A 23,008-nucleotide genomic window follows, 5' to 3' on the forward strand; every position below is an offset into this window, starting at 1 on the left:
GTTTTATTGCCCTTTGAACCATGTCTAACTATTAACCGTGCCATTATGAGTTGTAAACCAGTTGGGGAACACGCAGCTCACGTTACGCTATCGAATTACATTACCCACAAGCTGCTTGTGTGCATGCCTTGTGAACCATTTTAATTATATTATTAGTATTATTACTTATTTTACCTAATCTAGTCTTAAATAATTTAAAAAGATCCGTACTTTTAATTTTAGTTACTTTTATAATAATAAATAAAGAATAAATATGAAAAACAAGAAATAAAGTACTTACCCAATCTTCTTTTTTCTTGCACTCGATTGTCGAGGAAAGTTAAGCCTGATTTTTTTATAGTGATTATAATAAAGCACTTAACAATTTTTATTTAATTAAATAATACACCAAAAAATATATACTAATAACATGCAAAAAGTCAACAAATTCACTTACTTCTAGAAATTTTCCTGGATTTCTAACTATGCAACAAAAGCTGTTACAAATTCATCCAATCTTGTCGTTAACTTTCTCACAGGAACGATGTTGCTACTTCGAGTGAAATTGATGGTTATCTGTTCAGAACACAACATTATACAATATGCCATATGATAGATGAAAACCTTGACTTTCTATTGGTTATAGGTAATATATAATGAAACGTAAGAAGGAACTATCAACGAATTGTGAAAGAGAGGATGTGATAAGTGGGTGTAGCAGGAGGGGTATGATTTTACAATCGATAGCTCTGTAACCAAACATTTGAATGCTATAAAAATTATTGTCTGTTTGAGCAATAATGATTTTATAGAGAGTATTTTACGTTTAATTTCGTACATTTTTGAGGGGTGATGGATAAAATAGGGATGATGACATGCTAAGACAAAATTTGTCATATTTCAGGATTTCCTAAAATATTGTCTTGTAGAATTAAGAACTTAAAACTTATATACTATTGAAATATGAATTATTAGCTAAGATTTTATGCTATTCTAATTGGTATAACGTAAACAAAAACTAGTATAATAAAATTTTGAATGTTAGACACTAAAACCTTGTGTCATGCGCAGTAAAGAGCACCCGTGGAGAAAGGGTTAAACTTGTGTTTTTAGGTTGATTATTACTTTGTCTTTTTTTTTTTTTACTGTTTGGGTAATTGTAACTTTGACTAAATTTGTAGGTGTGTTGGTTCATTATTTTTACTTCTTTTCACTGTTTATGTTATTTAGTTTGTAAGTTCTTTTTATTTGCTACTAGCCACATCTAATTGGGGATTAGATTTGATTCAAAATTTGTTATTGTTAACTGGGTGCCTTTTTATTCTCTTGTTCTTCAGGGTAGGTTTTACTTTCATATTCTTTGTCTTATAGATTCTTTGGATGGACTTATGTGTTCGATATTTAAGGGTAATTTGTCTTCTAAGTTTCTTTATTGGTTTTGTACTTTAGGTGTTCTTATTGTTTTATGTTTTAAGTCAACTTTCATAGTTTTGCAGTTCTGTTATTTTTATGTACTTTGTAGACTCTACAGATTTCTAAGTTTTGTTAGCTCGTTAGTCATGAGTACTTTCTCTAAGTATATTTAGCTCGTGTGTCTTTTTAGCTACACTTCACGACAGTTCCATGGGTTCTACAAGTTCTATCTGTGGGTTTCTGCCTTCAGTTCTGCTCCCCCTCTATATTCTTCCCAGATTTCCTTTTCTCCTCCTCAGGATCATACCGAGTCCAGTTTTCTTGCTGAGTCTGTAATCGAAACCTTCTACACGAAGGAGCTATTGATTGGGTGGTACCCACTCAATCGAGATTTTACTACCATCTATTTGTTGTCTCCAAAAACACTGGAGATTGGAAATCCATCATAGATTTGTCCCAGCTGTATACTTATCTGGAGACACCTTGCTTCACCATGGAGTCGTACATCACTTCGGTGATTTTTTTCTCCAGGAATTTGGATGACCAAGTTTGATGTGACATATGCCTATTTTCATATTCCAATTGCCACAGTGTCCCATCATTTTTCTTCAGTTTGTCATTGAGGGTTCTGCTTTCCAGTTCTGGGTGCTGCCATTTGGTCTTCCTTCAGCTTCATATGTATTTTGTTGAGTGGTAAGCTCTTTTGCATGTCATCTTCACTCGCTGGGTCCTTGGGCTCACCTTACATGAATGACTGGCTACTGCTTGTCCCTTCCCATGCCCAGTCAGTCACTCACACTCGTTTCATCAAGAAGCTGCTCGGGTGGAGTTTCTCATCAAGTTGGAGAAGTTCTTTACTACCCCCATGCAGTATTTTATTCATATGGGGGTTTTCTTTAATTCCCATCTCAGTGGGGACCAGCCTTCTTCACTTCAGTCACAAAGGTCCTAACTTCTCCTTCTCTCTTTCTGTATGAGAGATTCTATCTCTTTTGGGGATGTGGACTTCATTAGAAACTGTCATTCCCATGGGTTGGACACACATGCATTCCCTTCATTGGATGCTTTATAACCAGTGAAACTTCTTCCTCAATCCCTTGGACTATCCCATCACCCTTCCACCTGGGATCATGGCTGACCTTTCTTGGTGGCTTGACAGGAACTTGACCATGGTGGGGGTTCCAATTCCTACACCTCATCCTGAGTCTCATCTGTTCACAGATGCTTCCTTGGTGGGGTGGGGGCTTTCCTTGATTCCCAAGAGATTTTGGATCGGTGGTCAGTCAAAGAGTTTACTCTCCATATCCTGGAATTTTTGGCAGTTCATTAGGCTCTGTATCATTTCTTCCCACTCCTGTGGGGGCGGATGGTTATATTTAATTTTGACAATTCTATTGTCATCAGGTATATTACTAAGGAAGGGGGGAACTAAATCCAGATTTCTGTGTTTTCAGACTCTGGATTTCCTGTACTAGGCCAACGACCACCACATGATGGTATGTCATGTTTCCAGAATTAAGAATCTTGTGGCCTATCGCTTATCCCGTTTCAACCAGGATCTCCCCATGGAGTGGTACTTTCATTGTTAGGTATTTCTGTGGGTGTGTTCTCAACTAGGAACACCACATATATTTGCCACTCACTGGAATGCCAAACTTCCTTCCTTTTGATCTCCAGTTCCTCACCCCTCAGTTCTGGGGGTGGATGCTTTCAGTCACAATTAGAGGGATCTTCACCTATATGCCTACCTCCAATCAGGCTCATCTCCAGGGTCATTTCCCTTATCCAGACCACTCTTTTTTGTGTTCTGCTGGTTGCCTTATATTGGCCATCTCAGACATGGTTCCCTCTGCTCTGTCCCTTACTGGAACAATAGCCCTTGCCCCTTACCTCTGTCCTGATCACTCCTCCGACAACTGCGGTCATCCATTTTTCATCCAAATGTCACCTTCTTCACGTGTGGCTTTTGTCTGGTCCCTTGCCTCAGCTCAGGGACTCTCCCTTTGTGTAGTGTCTTTCCATTTCTGTACCATTCATTCTTCCCCCTTGTCTAGGTACCAGAGGCATCGGCCTAACTTCAGACACTGGTCTATTCACCATGGCTTCTGACCATCCTGTTCATCTGTTCCTCACCTGGTTGGTTGTTCAGGGTTTCTGTTTCAACTGTTGATCTTTATAGGGCTACCCTGTTGAACACCTTCCATTCTCTCGCTTCCAGAAAGCCTTCTCTTCCCCATGTTATTTCCCTCCTTTTCTGTTCCTTTCATCTGGTCCATCTGCCATGTCTCTTTGTTCTACTAGATTGGAATTTATGTCAATAAGTTTGGTATCAAATTGTATATTATGATTCAAATTTTAGTATTATACATTAGTTAATTTCTTAATTAAAAAAAAACAGAACACAGCTAACCATTGATTTTTGTGTGTCACATATGTTGAATGCAGTACTGGTTCAAATTACATGTTTGTGATGTCAAAATACAATATCCATAGTTTCACATGAATTAGGAACTCAAACTACCGATATTGACAAAATAGAACATAAAATAAGAACCTCTTTTCTATTTGCTAAGATATCACTCATATACTGAATCAAACACAGTGCCCCCCCTTTCCATTTTTGGAAATGCTTCTTTATATACACTTACTTCTATATATGACACGAATAACCAATTGAAAGCTCAGAATGTCCCACTAGTGGTTTTCTCAACCATTTTGACATGTTATTGTGTTGAATCCAGTACTGGTTCAAATTAAATGTTTGTGATGTCAAAATATAAAGTCCATAGTTTCATATGAATTAGGAACTCAAACTACCGATATTAACAAACTAGAACATAAAATAAGAACCTCTTTTCTATTTGCTAAGATATCACTCGTATACTGAATGACCCCCCTTCCCACCTCTTTCCATTTTTGGAAATGCTCCCCTATATACACTTACTTCTATATATGACACGAATAACCAATTGAAAGCTCAGAATGTCCCACTAGTGATTTTTCTCAGCCATTTTGACATGTTATTGTGTTAATCTCGTTCTTTTCACACGAGATTTCAAACGGTAGGGTAAGTCTTTAGTGAGCTCAAAATTTCATAATTTTTTAGATCCAAATACAGTTTAGTTACTACGCTTGATAAGTTATAGTGGAATTTTATGGTATCAATATAGTAATTTATTATTTTTGATGTATGTATAAAACCTAAAAAATATTTTCTTTTCACATCCTCCATGTGGGAAATTTCATAAGACTTAGCAACCTACAACAAGCAGCAAATGAGTACAATGGTCATAACCATAATTAGAAGAGATAATTGTTTGCTTTACTTCTTTATTTACTGTTTTAAGAAAAATAAGTTTAAGAACTTATTTGTAAATAGTAATAATGTATAAACATATATAATGTATAATAATTGAAATGTAACTATTTTACAAAATACTAGTCCACTAAAACACCTCCAAGACAAGTTATTTTATAAAGACTAAACGTCAGGTTTATATTATTGGAAACGATATCACGAGTGCTCATGCACTGCATCATTGTAACTTCTGTATTGTTAGCAAGGCATGGCTGGAAGGTCAATATAATAAAGATGATATATTTATATATATATGAATGTATAGTTTTACGAGATTTAAGCAATTTAGACAAAACATTTGTATTTTTGTGTTATAATCTGTTGTCATTCTAGAACGAAAAAAGCTTAATTTAAATTTATTTCCTAATTTTTTTATGGTGGTTATAAGGCCAGTCAGATTGACAGACCCCATAGAGTTAGGGTAGAGAATATACAGAAAAAATATAGTGTTATGCCTCCGTTCGTTAGTTAATTTTCCGTAAATTTTCTTTCCGAAGAAACTTTAGCGATACAAGTCCTTTCTTAAATAAAACTTGTTTATTCTTCTTCAATACAACTTTGTAATGCACTTAATTTTCACAGTTACACACACTATAGTTCACAACAATTCACTCACTTTCTACCGCGCCCGACTTAATTGTCTGTCTCCGCCAACTATAGTTCCGATCTATGTATCTGCTATCCTCGATTCCTGCCGACCGTAACCGCTGACCTTGTTTCCCCACTATCTCTTTTTCTCTCTGTCTAGTGCACTTGTATACGATAATACCACCTGTTCTAGAATCTTCTAGGCTCTCAACACGAGCTACCAGTGTCACTTGACTTCCGCTGTCATAACACACTAGCGAATCTTCTAGAATACTTGTCACGTGACCCCCGCTGTCGTAAAACACTAGCGAATCTTCTAGAATATTCGTCACGTGACCCCCACTGTTGTAACAATAGTTTTACTGAAAAAAAATGTTTGAAATGTATTTATGAGGTTTTAGAGATTATACAAATAATATTTGAGATTTTTTGGATGAACAATAGTTTTTTTAGTTGTAACATAAAAATCACTTCACACTTGGACTGGTAATGAAACATACTCAATATTTTCACAAACAAATCTATTATAAAAAATACTTCATTAAAAATTTCATTTTTTGTGTACAAAAGACTTGTAATCTTTGCTAAAAGTCTACCAAATTTTGTGAAGATACACTTACTGCATTACAAGTTATAGTATTAAATACTTAACTCGGGTATATTATATTGAGCCTGTTGTGAAAGGGTTAACTCATATGAATGGCATATTTTGACGTGTCCATGGAAGGTCACCATCTACGTAATGTTTCTTTGCACCAACTTGATCATTTATGTCTTTGGCTGCTCGTAGCTGCCGTCTTTTGGAGGAGATCATTCAGGCTGGTATGTGGAGCATGGGAGTCCTTGCCACTTCTGCCACTGGAGAGGTGGAACATGGAGGTTTCCTCCTGAGTGAGGTTTGTACAATAAACTAAATCAAACTTCATAGCTCGGTGAGAAGAGGGCTATTGTTGTTATACTTATTGACTATACAATAACATAATATTCTGGATCCAAGGTGCCTCCCTCAGATGTTTTTGCCTGGGCTGACCTCACTTGTTGATCACAATATACATTTTTAATGCAAAGTGCTTCCACTAGATGTTTTCTGCCCAGATGGACCACACCTGGCATAATCTGAAATATCTCAAGGTACTTCCCCTGGATGTTTTTGCCTGTGTGGACCGCACTTGTTAATCTTTCAAGCTTATGCAAGGTGCTTCCACTGGATGTTTTGCCTGGATGAACCACACTTGGCATAATCTGACGTATCCAAAGGCACTTCCCTTGGATGTTTTTTGCCTGGACTTCACTAGGCCTATTCATGTACAATTTACGGTCCTTTAGCCTTAGCCAAGTATACCTATATCTAATTATCAGGCACCTTACAATGTCTAACTATCACTATGTCCCATTCTAATGCTTACTACATATGTGGATGAATTATGTACTATCTGTTGACAATGGGCTGATTCTGTATTACCTGACATGGTGCCTGCTTATTACATTCTGCCCTATATGTATTAGTGGGCAAAGAGCATACCTGTTCCAGAAGTAGTGCTACACCCCATAGGTGTACCTTCTTTTCTTATTATGGCACACCTGTTCTTTCAAGGCAGTTGCTCTCTACTCGATTGAATAGTGTTGTGCCTTCACTGGACCCTTCACCTTTGCAATGTGGGATTCTAGTTTTGAGTGATAGGAGGTGGTATTGTTTTGGAAGTTAACATTTTCTAACACTGAAAATGTATTTCCGATAGGTACTTACCTCTTTTCACCCACTTTCCACCCTTCCTTTCCACTGATATGCCAGTGTTTCTAGTTTGTACCTGCCAATTCTGGAAAGTGAGGATTGTACTAGAATAGTAGAGGGAGTTACCTGCACTAGTATAGATGGCCCAGTATGATTGGTGGAGGGTAGTCACATGTTCTGAAATGATGTGAAAATAAAGGTATAAAAGACTGGTGCACTGTTAGTGATAAAATTTTAGCAATGTTCAGTGGGCAAAACAAGGTTGAGATAGCTTTTGGTGAAAGTAGGTAAGTACCTATCAGAAATACATTTTCAATGAAAGAAAATGTTAACTTTTTATGTATATTTTATATATATTGGTATGAAAGTAACTAAAATGTAAAAATGAGAAGCTTAGAGAAAGTTAGGTTAAATAAGGAAAAAAAGAAAAATGTATCCATGAGGTATGGTTGCAATTAGCCTGTGCATCACATCAATCAATACAGCAATAGTTGTACAACTTGTATGATAGGACTATATGTTAGACATAGTTCAGAGAGCAATAAAACAACAGAATAAAGTAGAAACAGATGTAAACTGTTACCAAGCCTGTTACCTCACAATTAATAAATAGCAGCATCAGACATTTGACCATTTCTTGGAGAACCAGTTTTTTGTATGGTTCAATCAATAAAGCTTTATCAAGAAGCAGATTTGAACTTAGTATTTAATATTTGAATAAGATCACTTCTTAATTATACTTTAGAGGTAGGTTTATTTTCTCATTTTCTATACACTCATTTTATGTAGAATTGCTGATTGCTTGTTGCTCAAGTAAAACTGATTGACAGTTTCTACAGTATGTACATCCTTTAAACCAATGCTTCATCCCAGATAAGGCAACTGCCTTTGTTTAGTGTTTAACGTTGCCAAGAGGAGGTGTAAAACATGCCTGTCAGTCACTCCCACTTAATGCCATTTGTTAGACCAAAGATTACACTTGCTGGCTACAGTGGTGGCTTTCCACATAGTGCTTAATAAACTGCAAAGTCAAGTAAGCTTTTGGCTATGCCAGTATCCACTAGAAACTCAACCTCATGCCCATATACTATGATTGGCACATAACATGTGATGTCCAGTCCATGTTTTTCCAAACCAGCCACCATGTTATCAGATGTGAGCTAGGTGTTGCACTCACCTAGACCCTACTAGTTGAAACAAGTAAATTATTCAGTGGAAATTACTCACCATCACCCTTCTTGCATCTGTTGTGGTATCAGTCTGAAAGTTGTGTGCATCATATAGTCTTGCCTGATGACAGGGTCTAGACAATTATGAAACCATTGACCTGTAAAGTCACAATTAAAGCAAAGGCTCCTTCCTTTGCAACCTAGTTTGGGAGTCCAACACTGGTTGCATATGTGGTTAAGCCATGAGAACTGGGCCAGGGAACTGTGTTGGTTGCACCAAAAAAAAAAACTTAATGGCAGGAATTTAGTTTGAAGGAAGGAAAAACAATGTGATAGTTGTCTGCTCTTCTCAACAGGGGTGCTCTGGAATGGTTGTTCTCCTTTAACTCCATGTTTGAGAATAATAATTAGCTACAGTGATTGATCATGTTTAGCAACATTGACGGAAAGTTTTTGAGAGAGAGCTGTGAGGGAGGTTGGAGAATGCATGATGAAGGTCCTTTTTTTCCAGCAGTTGTTGGTGATGAGCAGAGATATTGTGGCTGTCAATGATGTGTACAGGTGAAGAGTTGAGACGAGACAGAGAGATCCAAAGATGCATTCGAAGTATTAAATTTAAATCATATTATCTATTGATAAGATAATGGAATTATTCTAATATTAGTTTGGAACTCTTTTGAATTTAGGAACTAATTTCATTTTTAAATCTACATTATTGAATTGGATTTTATAGAAAGGAACTAGATTGGATGCCCTTTTCAGTGGGGGGGGGGGGACCATACGGTCCAACGCTTGGCTGCTTATTTCTTCTGGTGCTCCATTATGCAGTTTCAAATTACCATTTCAACTTGCATCACCATGGAAACTGCCTTTATGAGAGATGAGATGTCTCTCAGGTTTGTGTGGTACCTCATGGGCTCAATGAACTTATTGATGAATATCTCATCATGGTCTATGGGAGACATGCATGGGAAGGTATTCCCATGCAATCTGTTTAAATCATCAGCATAAGTAGTCAAATTCTCATGGAAACCTCACCTTCAAGTCTTGAATTTTGTCCTGTGAATTGCTCTTTTCTTTACAGATTGCTTCTCATTTAAGTGTTCTGGGGCATCAGTTTCAGGACCTTCTAGACTCAGCATCAGACATGGCATTACCTCCCTGAGCCCATTGATACCAAGCATAAACTTGCTTGAAATGCTTAAAAAATGTTTCAAGTTCTTGTTAGTTTACCCCATTAACACTGATTGGTTGATGTGCTTCGTATCACCACCATAATTAAATGGAGGTTCAGACAGGTATCATCTATTAGCTACTTTACTGCTGTGTAGCTAAGAGGCTGTGCATTTAGGGGAACATTCATCTTCCTCTAAGGGTCCAGAGACATATGCATACTTAAAAATGTGGCATCCTTAGGTAAAGCCTTATGCAGATTAATGTGGTTATGAGGAGTCCTTTTCTACAAAAAATTTGGAGTCTCTTACATTCAGACAAATATGGTGTGCTTTTGTGAAATCTTGAGCAGAATGAAACAACACAAATATGTTGCATACAGTCATATTATGTGATACATTCTGCTTTGCTTTCAGCCACTAGTTGTGGTGTAGGGGCATCTTCAGTGTGCCTTGTTGGCTTGGAGGTGGAGCTGGGCAAATTAATCAATTACCTTGAGCAGTAATTACATCAAGTAGTGTCAAATAAAACTAATCAGTTAATCAAAGTTCTGATTATAGTGATTGTTATGAAAATAATCAATTAATCAAAAGTAGTGTTTCTTCTGATTATAATTGTTTTTGATTATTCCAATAGTTGATTAATCAAAATTATGATAAAATTATCACAAAAATAATCAATTAATCAGAATTAGGGTTTCCAATTCTTTCAAATATCCATGGCACCAAAATGCTACTTTTGAACTAATCTGTGGTATTGAGGTACACTGATGTCTGACAGATAAGTTTTAATCTGAATCATCCTTTGAAATGGGGTCATCCCCCCCTCCCTTGGATTCAAACACAGGACCAAAGTGATACGAACTTATATCCATTGGCAAATCCAATTTTACTTTAGTGAACTGATTAGTATGCATTTATGGCCTTTAGGCAACCATTTAACAATAATGCTATACTACCTACAGAAAACCTACATGAAAAATTTGAAAATAACTACTTAATTATATCTGACTAAAGATATGTCGTAAACTAGATATGGATGGGTGACATTCATGACTATTTCAGTCATTACGCAAGTAATAAACTTTGTGCTTTAGGGCTTGGAAATGACTTGCACTGAAGTAAATTTTAATGTTTACACAAATATAAATGTGAGGTAAAAGTATAGTAGTCAAAAAGTTTGGAAAGGCACTAAAGTTAACTGGAATTGCACAAGTAATTTGTAAATCATTCAATAACGTTTCAAATAAATGGTGTTTAAAAGAAATTAATTTACAAGTAAACCAATATAAAGAATGAATAAGCAAAGCTGAAGACATAATCCATTAATGCATAACATACTCAAGAAAATCATTATTAACAACAATGAAGTTAAGAAAAATTATTTACTGAATAATAAATTTTTTACACAAAATTAATATGTCTCTTACTGGTGAAGTTACCAGTTACTTTGTTTTCATTTGTAAAACCTTTTTGTTACTACTATTTTATGTAAAGTGGTATTTAACCTATAAACACCAAAACCTTCAGGTAATGAGGTGATAAACACATTACAACTGATAAAGAAAGTATCATACAGAAATACTTGACATTTTTATTAGACTTTGGTAGCCATTATGAAGAGTATGATAATTTACTACATAGGCATCACCAAGATTTTTTTCAGAGGGAGTAGCTCATTTCTGAAGTCTAAAATACACATAGGTTTAAGTAAGCTGTGAATTAGTGGTAGTCCTGTATATGGTTTTTAGAAAGTTTCAGTTCAGATTGAACAAATACATTAGCAAACAGAATAGGCTATGAATACAAAATTAAAATTACACATTTGGCAATTTGTGCAGCACTAGATTTAATTTTCTGTAATCATCAAAATGAATTTGGATTTATAAGTTACATAAATCACCAGAACCATGTTAGTCAACTTGGGGGGTTCCATACATTCCTATTCTGTGGCCTATACCTATATTACAGCTTCAAATTATCTTTACTTTTTTTTATGATGAAGACCACATCCATTTGCATCCTTTGCACCCCTCCTCTAAAGCAGTCTTTGCATACAAATATTGCTAAAGCTAAAACAGCTATGACTATGACATTGCAGCTATGAACTTGACCCTCCTCATCAATACCTGATGAAATCAAGACCTGGGCCATATAGATTTGTTATTAGACATAACACTACATGTCCCCAAATCTGCTTGTTCCAGACAAAAATGTTTGGAATAATCCCAGACATGGCCCAGCCCTTCAGTGGCCTCTCTCTCACTAACTGGGGGATGTCTACTTCACTTCCACCATAGGCTTATATGGTTTCAGCCTGGGTTTTTCCTTTGTAGAGGCATAGTCTATTGTGGAATGGACAGTCTGGTTTGATGGGAAAGTCATCAAGTTCGCATGGGCCAGAAGTTCTACACTTGGTTGAGTATAGACTCCAGTTCTTGGAGTTGCCTGTCATACAAATTCCTGGGTTTCCACATGATCTGTGCTTGCCACAGTAGCTTGTTTCAATCATATAGAAGGTATCTGCTGCCCCAAAGATCACATTCTTTCTCCCTAGGTGCTTGTTGCATTACTTATTGGCATTGTAGCTCAGATTGGCAGAACTTGTCCACCAACTGCACCTCTATCTTTGCTGTCAGGAAAGCTGTGTACCTTCATCAGTGAGAACCTGCTAAGTCATCTACCAAGAAACAGGTTCTTTTGGTGGCTATTCACCACCAATGGCATCTAACTTCTGAATCTGGGTTCAGTAATTAGCCAGTTTCTTGCTTGGGAAAGGTCTTTGCCTTTGTCCCTGACTCTCCTCCTTTTCACTTTCACCAGTCAAATGACTCTTGGCTCAGCAACAGGCTGCCTCTATTCACTCTATGTTTCTTTGCTACCACAATTGTCATCAGCATTGCTGGATGCTCACCAGCTGGTAAAACAACTCATGCTGGTGGAACTTGTACCCAGTGGTATCTTATGCCTCTGACCTGTAAGTGACCTCAACCAGAGTTGGAATAGTGCTACTTTGGGCATTGATTACCTTATGGTCTTGTAGAAATCACCTTTTTTGGTCTCAGGTCAACCTGATGATGCTTGATTATTTGAGCTTCTGCTACCTGGGCTCAACCTGAGAGAGGGTTCAAAGACCTTTATATCCCAGATAGCCCTTTCTTTCCATCCAAAGTTCTCAGTTACAGGGTGATGTTCATCATAGGCCTTTAATGTATCAGTAAAAGTCTAATATCAAAGAGAGAACTCCACTCCCAAATCTGACCACCCTTCCTGCATACCTTTCAGCCCTGGCACCAGTTTCCTTTCCTTCCAGGTTGTATACCCATTTGTCTCATAATAGAAAAAATCATCTCCATGTTAGATAATTATAGTGCTCAATAGAATGTTTAAAATGTTTGGCTGCTAAACCCTCTCAGATAGAATGCTGTACTCTGCTTTGCCAATATTCTTGATCATGGCACCAAAATTTCCCCTACTCTACTACTTTATGGTATTCCGGGTAATCCAATTTCAATCCTGTGAAGTAGTCAGTTAGACTGACTAAGTGGAGGTTCAAAGGACATGGGACTATGGAATATAGTGCTCTCTCTCTGATCTACAGCTGAGATTGTCAAGATTGTTTGTTTGTTTCTAGTTAAGCACAAAGCTACACAATGGGCTATCTGTGCTCTGCTGATTATGGGTATCAAAACCCTGTTTCTAGCGTTGTAAGTCCGTAGACATACTGCATGCCACTGGGGCGAGATCGTCAAGAAGAAAGACTACATGAGTACACAAGTACACAAATGTTTATTTACTGAATAAAAAATTCACAATACAAAACAGTTACAAAAACAATATATGAAACAAGGTCAAATGTTCAGTTGGGAATGTTGAACTGATAAGAGCAACATGAAGACTATTTAAAAGCTCTTATCAGTATGGTGTGTCCTACCTCTAAATTAAGCTAAGACCTATAAAGCTTTAAAATAAAAGTGAAATCCTAAAGTTAAAGTACCTATGTTAAATAAAATAAAATTTTGGTAAACACTAAACTCAAAAGTGAATCAGACAATGTTCATTTAGTAAAAGTTAAAGTCAAGTTAACAGTGCACTTTAATTCATGTGAAAATAATGCACAAAACAGTACTACAAAAAGTCAAAGTTGAACAAAAATAAAAGTGTTACAATTAAAGGTTTCATTAACTCAAAACAAAGACTTTAAAGTTTAAAAAAGGGAAGTTAATACTGTAAACATCTCTCTCTGCACCACTGTATTGAAATCTTGTGGAATTTTTTCTAATATTAAATATATCTTTAATTATAAGTACAAACTTGGTTTTATAAATAGAAACAAAACACAAAAAGCAAATTTTGTGAATGAAACGTGACACCTTCAAGATTTGTGTCTATTTAGAGTTGAGGTTGGGCATGGCTGCCCTGACCGTTGTAACGTTCACTCACAATACATTTTCTGTTTACATTTATGGACACCATGAAAGTCTGTTAATTGCCAATTAGAGAACCCACATATTGCATGCTTTTGAAACAGGGAAAGTTAGTGTTACTTGAATGAAAACATGCATCCATATTGAAATATAATAATTTTGAAAAACTACATCTTAATTAAGGGGGTAGCAGGTGCATAGTACCATCCTGTACTACACATTTCACTTTCCATAGATCCCACAGAGACACCTGATTTTGAACCTTTCGTAAAAATGCGAACAGAAAAATGGTTCAAAAGATGTTTGGCAAACGGAAGACAGTACTTCCAATCAGGAGTATCTGCCTGCCTGAGATGACTCAAAGAAAGATCACAGGTGGGGATGGTAATGAGCCATAGTAGGATAAGCTGATCATCATACTCTGCAATATCATCCAATGATAGACCCAGTTAAGCCAGCTGTGCCTGGATATGTAGGACAAAAGGAGGAATGACAGACCATCTATTCTGAAAGAGCACAGTCCATCGAGGAAGGAAGACACAACCCTAAGTGAGATGCTGTGGTAAGGATCAAAGTTTGGTAGCATATTGTAAAGAAAGTTGCAAATGTTGAAGGTGAAGAGGAGGTTCGTGGGACTCAGTGTACAAACTCTGGACTGGTGAAGTGCAGAAAGTCCTGTGCAGAGCTAAAGCCCCAGATAGTGGACAAGGTCCAACATTTTCAAAGCAGAACCATAAACTAGAGACCCATAGTCCAGCTTGGATTGTATGATGGTGTGATAGATCGATCCACTCCCCAAGAAGTGGAAGAGAGGACATGGAGGATGTTCATTGCCCTTGTATAATTGATATGAAGCTGCTTAATGTGAGGAATAAAAGGAGCTTGTAGTCAAAGATAAGCCCCAAGAGCTCCGTCTCAGGAACCAAGGGAAGAACACCACTGAGACTGAGCTCAGGTTCGGGGTGTTAACCATGCTGTGGTTTTTGAAGAAGAGAAAGTGAAACTGTTTCCTGTTGCCCACTCCAAAAAACAAGTGAGAGAAGTCTGAAGCTGCTGCTCAATATATCTCATGTTTGATGACCAACAAGAAATGTGGAAGTCATCAACATAAGAGGCCGTTTGCAACAGTAGGGCGAAGTTGTTGAGTAATAGCATTAATCTTAAACTGAAAAGTGTGGCACGCAAGACACAGCCTTAAAGGACTCCAAATTCCTGTGTGAAGGATTGGAAAAGGATTGAATCCACATGGACTTGGAATCACCTGTCCAGTAAAAAGTTACAAATAAAAATGGGTAAGTGGCCATGTAACCCATCAGAATGGAGGTACTGTAAAATTCCACACCCCTATTTAATGTCATAAACCTTCTCAAGATCAAAGAAAAGAAGAAAAACTTGCTCTCTTTTGAGGAAAGCTTCTCTGATTAACAAATCAGGTGGTCTGTGGTGAAGCACTGTTGATGAAAACTACATTGGGTGGGCGAGAGAAGGCTGTTTGATGCAAGGTACCAAACAAGACATGCATTAACCATCCTCTCCAAGATCTTATAGAGACAGCTAGTCAAAGCAATAGAACAATAATTAGAAGGAATCTTGGGATCTTTCCCAGGCTTTGAAATAGGGAGAACAACACCCTTGGACCAAACATCAGGAAACACATTCTCTTGACAAATCTGATTAAAAACAACCAGAAGAGCAAGAGAGACAGGAAAGAGATGGCACAGCATCTCAGGTCTGACTGATGTACTGCCAGACCAATGAAGAGCGCGCTGAAGTTCCACCAGTGTAAATGGACGATTATATTCATAGAGACAATCTGCTTGAAAGGAAAGGGATGATCTCTCAAACCAAGACTTGATGACCAAGAAGGTGGGAGAAAGAGTGAAAGGTATCCCAGGCCCTTTTCTGAGCCTTTCATGCCTTCCACGGACAAGGATACTGTGGGAAACATGTCAAGGTTTTGGGGATAGAATGAACAGCTACTGCCTCCATGCAGTTGTTAATAGATGGTAGATTAATGACAGCAGGATCAAGTTCTGAGAGAGCAGTGAAGGAGAGCCAGTCAGCCTGCTCCAACTTCCACCATGGCACTCGGGGCAGGTGGCATTGACCACAGCTAATCTTCCTCGATACAATGTGTAAATGATCACTGCCCGTAGGTCACTTTCAACCCTCTGACATTAATATTAAAAATGAATTTTTTTTTATACAAATAGTTTCATTTCAGTTTTGATGAAATTAAAGCCAATTAATAACTATTTACCTCTAGTTAATAACTGTTCTGGTAATCCATTCATCAACAATTTTTATAATACAACTTGTAAACAAAAACCCTACTGATGATAGAGTGTTATTTAGAACTGATATTTTTATTTTTTTAACATTGCCAATTACACATACAAACATTCAACTATATAATTTTAATCTAAAATTATAGTTAAAAGCAGTCCCATATTGTTTTTTTTATGTTATTCTATGTTTGTGTAAAGGATTACTCAGTATATGCATAAAAATGCAAATTTTAAATGTTGTTATTCTTTCACTACAGTTGTCACTAAGTTACATGTATGTTATATCCATGTATAATTTAATTAACTATAGAGCATTGGATTGGCTGCTTAATAACAAAAAAGTGGTAAAGATAATGATTTTGAAGTAATGCTAAATCTCTGAGTAACTGAGTCATGATAATAAATGAAACATCAAATAATTCATTATAAATGATGTAAAGCACAAACACAGCATGTGTAGTTGCTTTTATTTACACATTGCTTCTACAGGATCCTCTATATTTAACTGTTCAAACTGAATCCAGTGTTCCCTAGTTTGCAAGAAACATTGTATTTATTCAGAGTGACCATACTCATGTAACTAGGTATTCTCATTCGAACACATGTGAGGAAATCTGTAGATACCACCTGAACTACAATTTAAGGATACAGCATGCAGTTTTGTAGCAATATCCCCTCCCTAGGCGGAACAGGTATTATTTATTTTAGAATAATAAAGGCAGTTAGAATGAAATCAGCTTAACAGCTTACTTGACCATGACCATGAGTTATGTGAAACCTGAACATGTACAAAATAGATACTATAATGATGAACAGTAGAACAACCTTAACATTTGACTTGTGTGTACAGTAAAAAACATTTAATTCATGAACGTTTTGGGAAATCATACATATTCCATCTTCGGCAAGCTATATTGAACAGGGTAAAATATTAGGTACAAAAATTTATAAAGTTCGAACATTTTATAAAGAGTAATTAAAATACAGAATAAAAGGATGAAGTACATTAAAAAATAAACAAGAAAGAATAGGGTAATGAAACAATTGTAACAATGTTATACAGATTATTCAATACAGACTTAATTGTTGTGAAGCTGTGTTATTATTTAAAGTTGGGAGTTAATTTATACTACATAAACTTTCTTTAATTAAAAGAGATGAGATGATGATCCAGATGAGATAACTTTAAAATTCGTAATCAAGATGGGGTGGTTGTTGTTTTCATTATGTGTGTGATTTGTGAAATTTAGTGGATTTGATAGATTTTTACCAGTTCTGCTTGATACTCCAATAGGTTTGCAGGTGTAATTGGCATATAGTTTTGTCAATGTCAGTGGCATTACAGCCACCATATGTGTATTTATAAACAATCCTGCAACTCGTACGGGTAGGCAATAGGTCTTTAGATCAAAATAGGTTTTGTATTTTGAAAGGTGATTTAAATATAATATGTAGTTGAACTTGTGGATAAAATGTTTTAATTATTCTTAAAATTTGTGACTTTACTATGAAACTTTGCTTACCTAAAAAAAGGAATGAGTGGTCTTAATGGATATTTGTCAACAGTATATGGTTTCTTTTGGTGTTGAAATTTGTGAGAAAGCAACTTGCGTGTTAGGGCTTGAATAAAATGCAAGGGATAGCAGTTGCTTATTAGAATGTTCTGTTAGGTGGTGATTTTGGTATGAAGAGAGAGAGGTAGTCAGAACAGATGTTATATGTTCTGTTGATAAGACTGAGTATAAGATTATATTTAAAGGAGGCCAGAATAAAACTGTCAAAACAAGTATGTAAGCCTGTATATGTTTTCTTACGATAAACAGATTTTGTAAACTGGTTATCTAATCTGTTAATTTGGATATCAAGAAAAGGCAATTTACTAATTTTTTCAGTTTTACAAGTAAAATTAATGTTAGGGTGTTTCAAATTTAAATAATCCAAGAATTGTTTGCTGTGATTAGGGCTTCAAAAGAGTAAAAATGTATCATCAAAATACTTTACTTATAGATCTGGTTTGTATTCAGTGAGACAGGTGTCTAACCAAGAACGCTATAAACTAGAAATGCATAGTAAATTGATATACCAAACATTTAAGCTCACTTGGTACCAGAATTACTAATTGAGTCTTCTCACATTTTTACAGCATTTTTGCCCCTAGTGGCTCAGCAATAAGTTTGAGCACTTTATAATGCTAAAAATCAGATTTCTATCTGTGGTTGACACAGCCCAAGTAGCCCATTGTGTAGCTTTGTACTTAACAACAAACAAAAATTTTTTTAAACTTCTTATGCATTAACATGCTAGTGAGCCCATGACTTTGTTGGTATGGGATCTCTAATAACATATGAATCTCACAAAAAACACTAAGCAGAAATCCTTTGAAAACTACAGTTAATCCTAGTAATTACTGCTGGGATTTCCATTGTATTTTACATACAAAATGACTGATTTCACCCATGTTTTTTGTTGTTTTTTTACTCTGAGTGTTTTTCAGGTAAAAACATACATTATTCAACAAGATGTAGTATGTAAATCCCATTAATAGTAAATGATATATAAACAAGTTGGTAATTTAAGGGTTAGGGTGTAGACACAAGGCTCAGGTACAGGAATTTTTTAAAGCCAGCAAATTTCATATCCATATGCTCCATCATCCTTGAGATATATTATATGTATATGTGTTATATAAATAGTGGTTCCAGGATAGCTCAGTGGAATGTTTGGGGGTTATTAATGTTAAAATTTAGAGTTTAATTATGGTGGTGAGCATGGCAGAGATAACACCCTGTGCAGTTTTGTGCTTAACAACAACAAAACAGACAAAAATTCATATTTTGTATTTACAAGTTACATAAAAGAAAAGAAAAATGCTGTGTAGCTTATCAGTAATAATACTTTCTGCTTTCAAAATTGTAAAAATTATATTAAAAGAATCATATTAATAGACATTGGCATGACAGACAAGCTGCATCTTACATTCATAAAGGAGTTGTCATAGCTTCTAAATGAGCAAGTAAATCTGCCAGTAACATGAAAACACTGTTAACTTAGTATATGATTTTTGCCATAACCTACATATTTTATGCTGACTGATCTCTATAAGATATTATTGGGATTATGACCAAAAACATTAACAGTGAGGGTAGCCAATTAATGATAATTTTAATCATTATAAATTTAAGTTTTCTTGTGTAGTGACTTATGATACTAAATATAAAAAAAAAGCAAAAAATACTCATTTGCTCCTAAGAGCTATACAGCTTACCAATACACAAACCTTAAATGTACTTATAAGCATTTGTGTATTTACAGTAAAACACATCTAACTACTAAATATAATTAACAATAGCACACTTTTAAGTAAAGTGTGAATAAGTAAAACAATAACAAACAAAACTGTGGCTGTACACAAAACTTGCACTCTTATTTCTACTGAAAGAACAAAAAATAAATGACACATGAAATGTTATTTCTTTCGACTTGGCTGAGTTCTGTGTATTTCCAAAGAAGGAAAAAAGGGCTCATGTCACTTAAACTTCACAGTTTACAGTAACAAAGACACAACAACTGGAAAGTGTTGTTTTGTATTATGTATAGTTCCAAACTTCACCAGTACTCCCATCATATCAAGCAATTCACAAAATGTTATTAGTCCCATTGGTAGAAATGGAGACGCAGGTTATCCAACTTTCGCATTTTACCAAGGAATCACCAAGTTATTTGAGGCTAGCTCTTCAATTTAATATATGCAGATGCCACAAGAAAAGATACTTAGTTCTTGGACAGATTTCCTGCTGTGTGAACAAAATTAATAATGGGAGTAGCTCAAACCAAGGTTGGACACATTCTATCCACATAGGACATGTAACAAAACACAGGTATTTGTGTTAGAAGTTTGAAAAATATTCCTGCACATATTCAAATATAATTATTTTAAATTATGTAAGGTTTAGAGCTGTAATACTTTTATACTACACTTTACTGACTGGGACCATGTTCTGTTTACTATAAACCCAACATAATCATTTAACATAACTATTGAAAATGTTAGTAAAACATCTAATAATTAACTTTTTGACACATCAGTTTCTAAATATGCCAGATATATTTATTCAAGATTCTTGCTGAAAATATTTTGCACAATTGCAAATGTGACACAGCTGAAATTCAACTCTTTATATACATCTGTATTTAGGCTATGCAGTTTGATTTTTTATCTTAATCAAATTGTTATATGCTTATTTATTTTATTGTAAACTGTCTCACTTTGATTTTATTTTGTAGTATCTTGTTTTTCTTCTTAATAAGGAATAAAATTATGGTAATTTTCTATGTTTCTTGCTTGTGTCAAATTATCAAAAAAGGAATTGAGTTGGTCATGAATAACTTAAGTAACTTTTTTAATAATTATGATTTTTAGTTGGATACCTCAGGTCTTTAGTAGAACCCGAACATGACAGACTGGATTCACTGTAACTCCTGCTATAATCTTCCTAGAAGTGGCAAAAACTTTTCTCTGACGAATTGTGGGCACATTTATTGCAGTGACTGTCTTTCCAGATGTATGTAAATATTTTTGAGTAAAAACAAAAGTAAGATGATGCAATGTTAGCATAAATTATGTTATCAGTATAAGCTTAATAAAAAGTTTCATGGGAAAAATTAATGGTAATTATATGTCTGTATAACATATTATGTATGTTTTGGGATATAAAGAGCAGAAAGGACACTTGATGTAGGGTCAGTATTTGCAGTTTCTAATTGTCTTGTTTGATGATCCAGTAACATACAGTAGTTTATTAAGTTGTCCTTTAGAAAGATATTTAAACAAATTTTAGCTAGAACATGTTAGAAATTAAAATAAAGGGGATGAAAACATATCATCTTTTCACAGTTTCATTTATATATTATTTCTATTTCATCCATGGTGAATTGTTGCAATTCCAATTACAGGTGTGAGAGACAGATGCATGATCTGTGGAAATTCTTGCAGATCTATTCTCCTTTCAACAGAGGTAAATTTTATTTTTATCTTTTTACATGCACTTTATTGTATAGCATTGTCAGGACTTGTTCAATTAACAAACAAGAGTATTTTATATCATGCTACTAATGAAAATTTAAATGCTTATATAGTATTGCTGTTCCACAAACCATTGAATACTGAATTAATTTTGTATGCTAGATGAATGAATGTAGTTGACAAATGTGAAATCACCAGCAGGAGAAAATAAAGTTAACATTAATTCAGAATTCCAATAACATATATCCCTTCAGATAAAATACATTGTTCTACCATATCAGTCAAGCATTATCAGGTTTTACGAGGTTAAAAAACAACAACGTTTAAATAATGGTATAAAATAGTAGCAAATAACAAGAGAGCAAACTACTTATTCTAAGTTGAAATAGTTATTAAAATAATATAAAGGATCACCTAAATACTTAGTAATTTTTGTGGTTCAATTCCTATTTTTTAAGTGTTTGTTTAGTTTTTACTAGTAATATTTTTCTTTGCATAATCAGATGGTTAGGGTGCTCAACTCACAATCTGTGGGTTGTGGATTCAAACCCCCATCCCAACAAATATTTGCCCTTTTAGCAGCAGTGGGGATGTTATAATGTAAAGGTCAATCCCACTATTCATTGGTAAAAGAGTAGCCCAAGTGTTGGCAGTGGGTGGTGTTGACTAGCTGCCTGCCCTCTAGTCTTTTACTGCTAAATTAGGGATGGCTAATGCAGGTGGCTCTCATGTAGCTTTGCTCAAAATTGAAAACAGACCAAACTGCATAATCATGAAATATGGTAGTGGTTCATAATAGGGATGGCAAGGGATTGCACAAAATCCTAATAGAACGTTTGGGCAAAAAGCATCCTAAACACTTAAGATTCAGTTCAAACAACACTTTAAAACCTTTACTATTGACTACTAAGGTTGTACACACATAAAATGCACAAAAATAGGCATGCATGTTAGACTTGCAAGGAAAAAAAATTGCTCAAAATGCCCCATTTGTAGTTTTTATTGTTATTATTCTCTTGCAACCCTACAACAAAAATGGCTTAGTATATTACACCCACTGCTTTTGTAGAGTACTAAGTAAGGTACTGCAAAGGATGTAGTGGAATTGAAAAGTCTATTTGTTTCTTCTGTATTTAACATAAGCTAATAAAACATCATAATTCTGGTATAAATGATGTTATCATCATACTGTTACGTCTCCGTTTTTTTAATTGATTTTCCGTAACTTCATTCCGACGAAACTTAAGCGACACAAGCCTTTACTTAATAAAACTGGTTTATTCTATCTATCTCTTCCCGCGTCACGTTGTCCCCTCTTATATATATCCGCCTACCCTATATCTAGTAAGAACTTGAACATTCGCCAAAGTACATGATAGTTGTAGAAGCGTTGCGTCATAGTAGTCATGTGACTCGCTGACGCAACACCTGCCCCTCCTTAATATTGTTCGTCCCGAACAATAACCACATATGATAAACCAATAAAAATTAACAATAACTTAATTAACTGTACAGAATTACAAACACAAAATTACAATTCGACAAAGTCTCTTAATTTTACGGGACGTATCTTCTTCCATACTGGTCTCCGTCTTGTTGGCTTCTGCTTCATGTGGGGTTCATCTGCTTCATCAGTAAATGGCCCATCATCGGTAACAGTCACATCAGTGGTAGTAACTTCACCAAGAGCTTCACCGTTTCCCTTCCTCAAAACTGAGTAGAGTTTTTTCTTCGATGGTGGCTTCGTCAGGTGGCACGTCTTCGGCAGCGTCATTTGTTCTGTTTTCCACTTCGTCCCAACTGAAATGTCCTGGACCTTGATAACGCCAAAGCCTGTTGGCATGCACCACTTTTGGCTT

General features: G+C 35.5%; 1 protein-coding gene across 8 annotated transcripts in view; it reads left to right on the forward strand.

The window, feature by feature from the left end:
• LOC106470819 (probable E3 SUMO-protein ligase RNF212) overlaps positions 1–23,008 on the forward strand; it is an 83,790-nt gene that overhangs the window by 14,694 nt on the left and 46,088 nt on the right. For 6 of the 8 annotated variants that reach the window (XM_022399461.1, XM_022399460.1, XM_022399456.1 and 3 more), the window contains 2 exons: positions 20,547–20,688; positions 21,080–21,141. In XM_022399461.1, coding sequence (XP_022255169.1) covers positions 20,580–20,688; positions 21,080–21,141 — 171 coding nt within the window. In that variant the 5' untranslated portion in view covers positions 20,547–20,579. Of the gene's footprint in view, positions 1–8,420; positions 8,846–15,554; positions 15,991–20,546; positions 20,689–21,079; positions 21,142–23,008 lie in introns of those variants that run through there. The other 2 variants (XM_022399457.1, XM_022399458.1) reach the window with 2 other exon arrangements.

The sequence above is a fragment of the Limulus polyphemus genome, unplaced genomic scaffold (genome assembly GCF_000517525.1).
Source record: "Limulus polyphemus unplaced genomic scaffold, Limulus_polyphemus-2.1.2 Scaffold4235, whole genome shotgun sequence".
Classification (NCBI taxonomy): domain Eukaryota; kingdom Metazoa; phylum Arthropoda; class Merostomata; order Xiphosura; family Limulidae; genus Limulus; species Limulus polyphemus.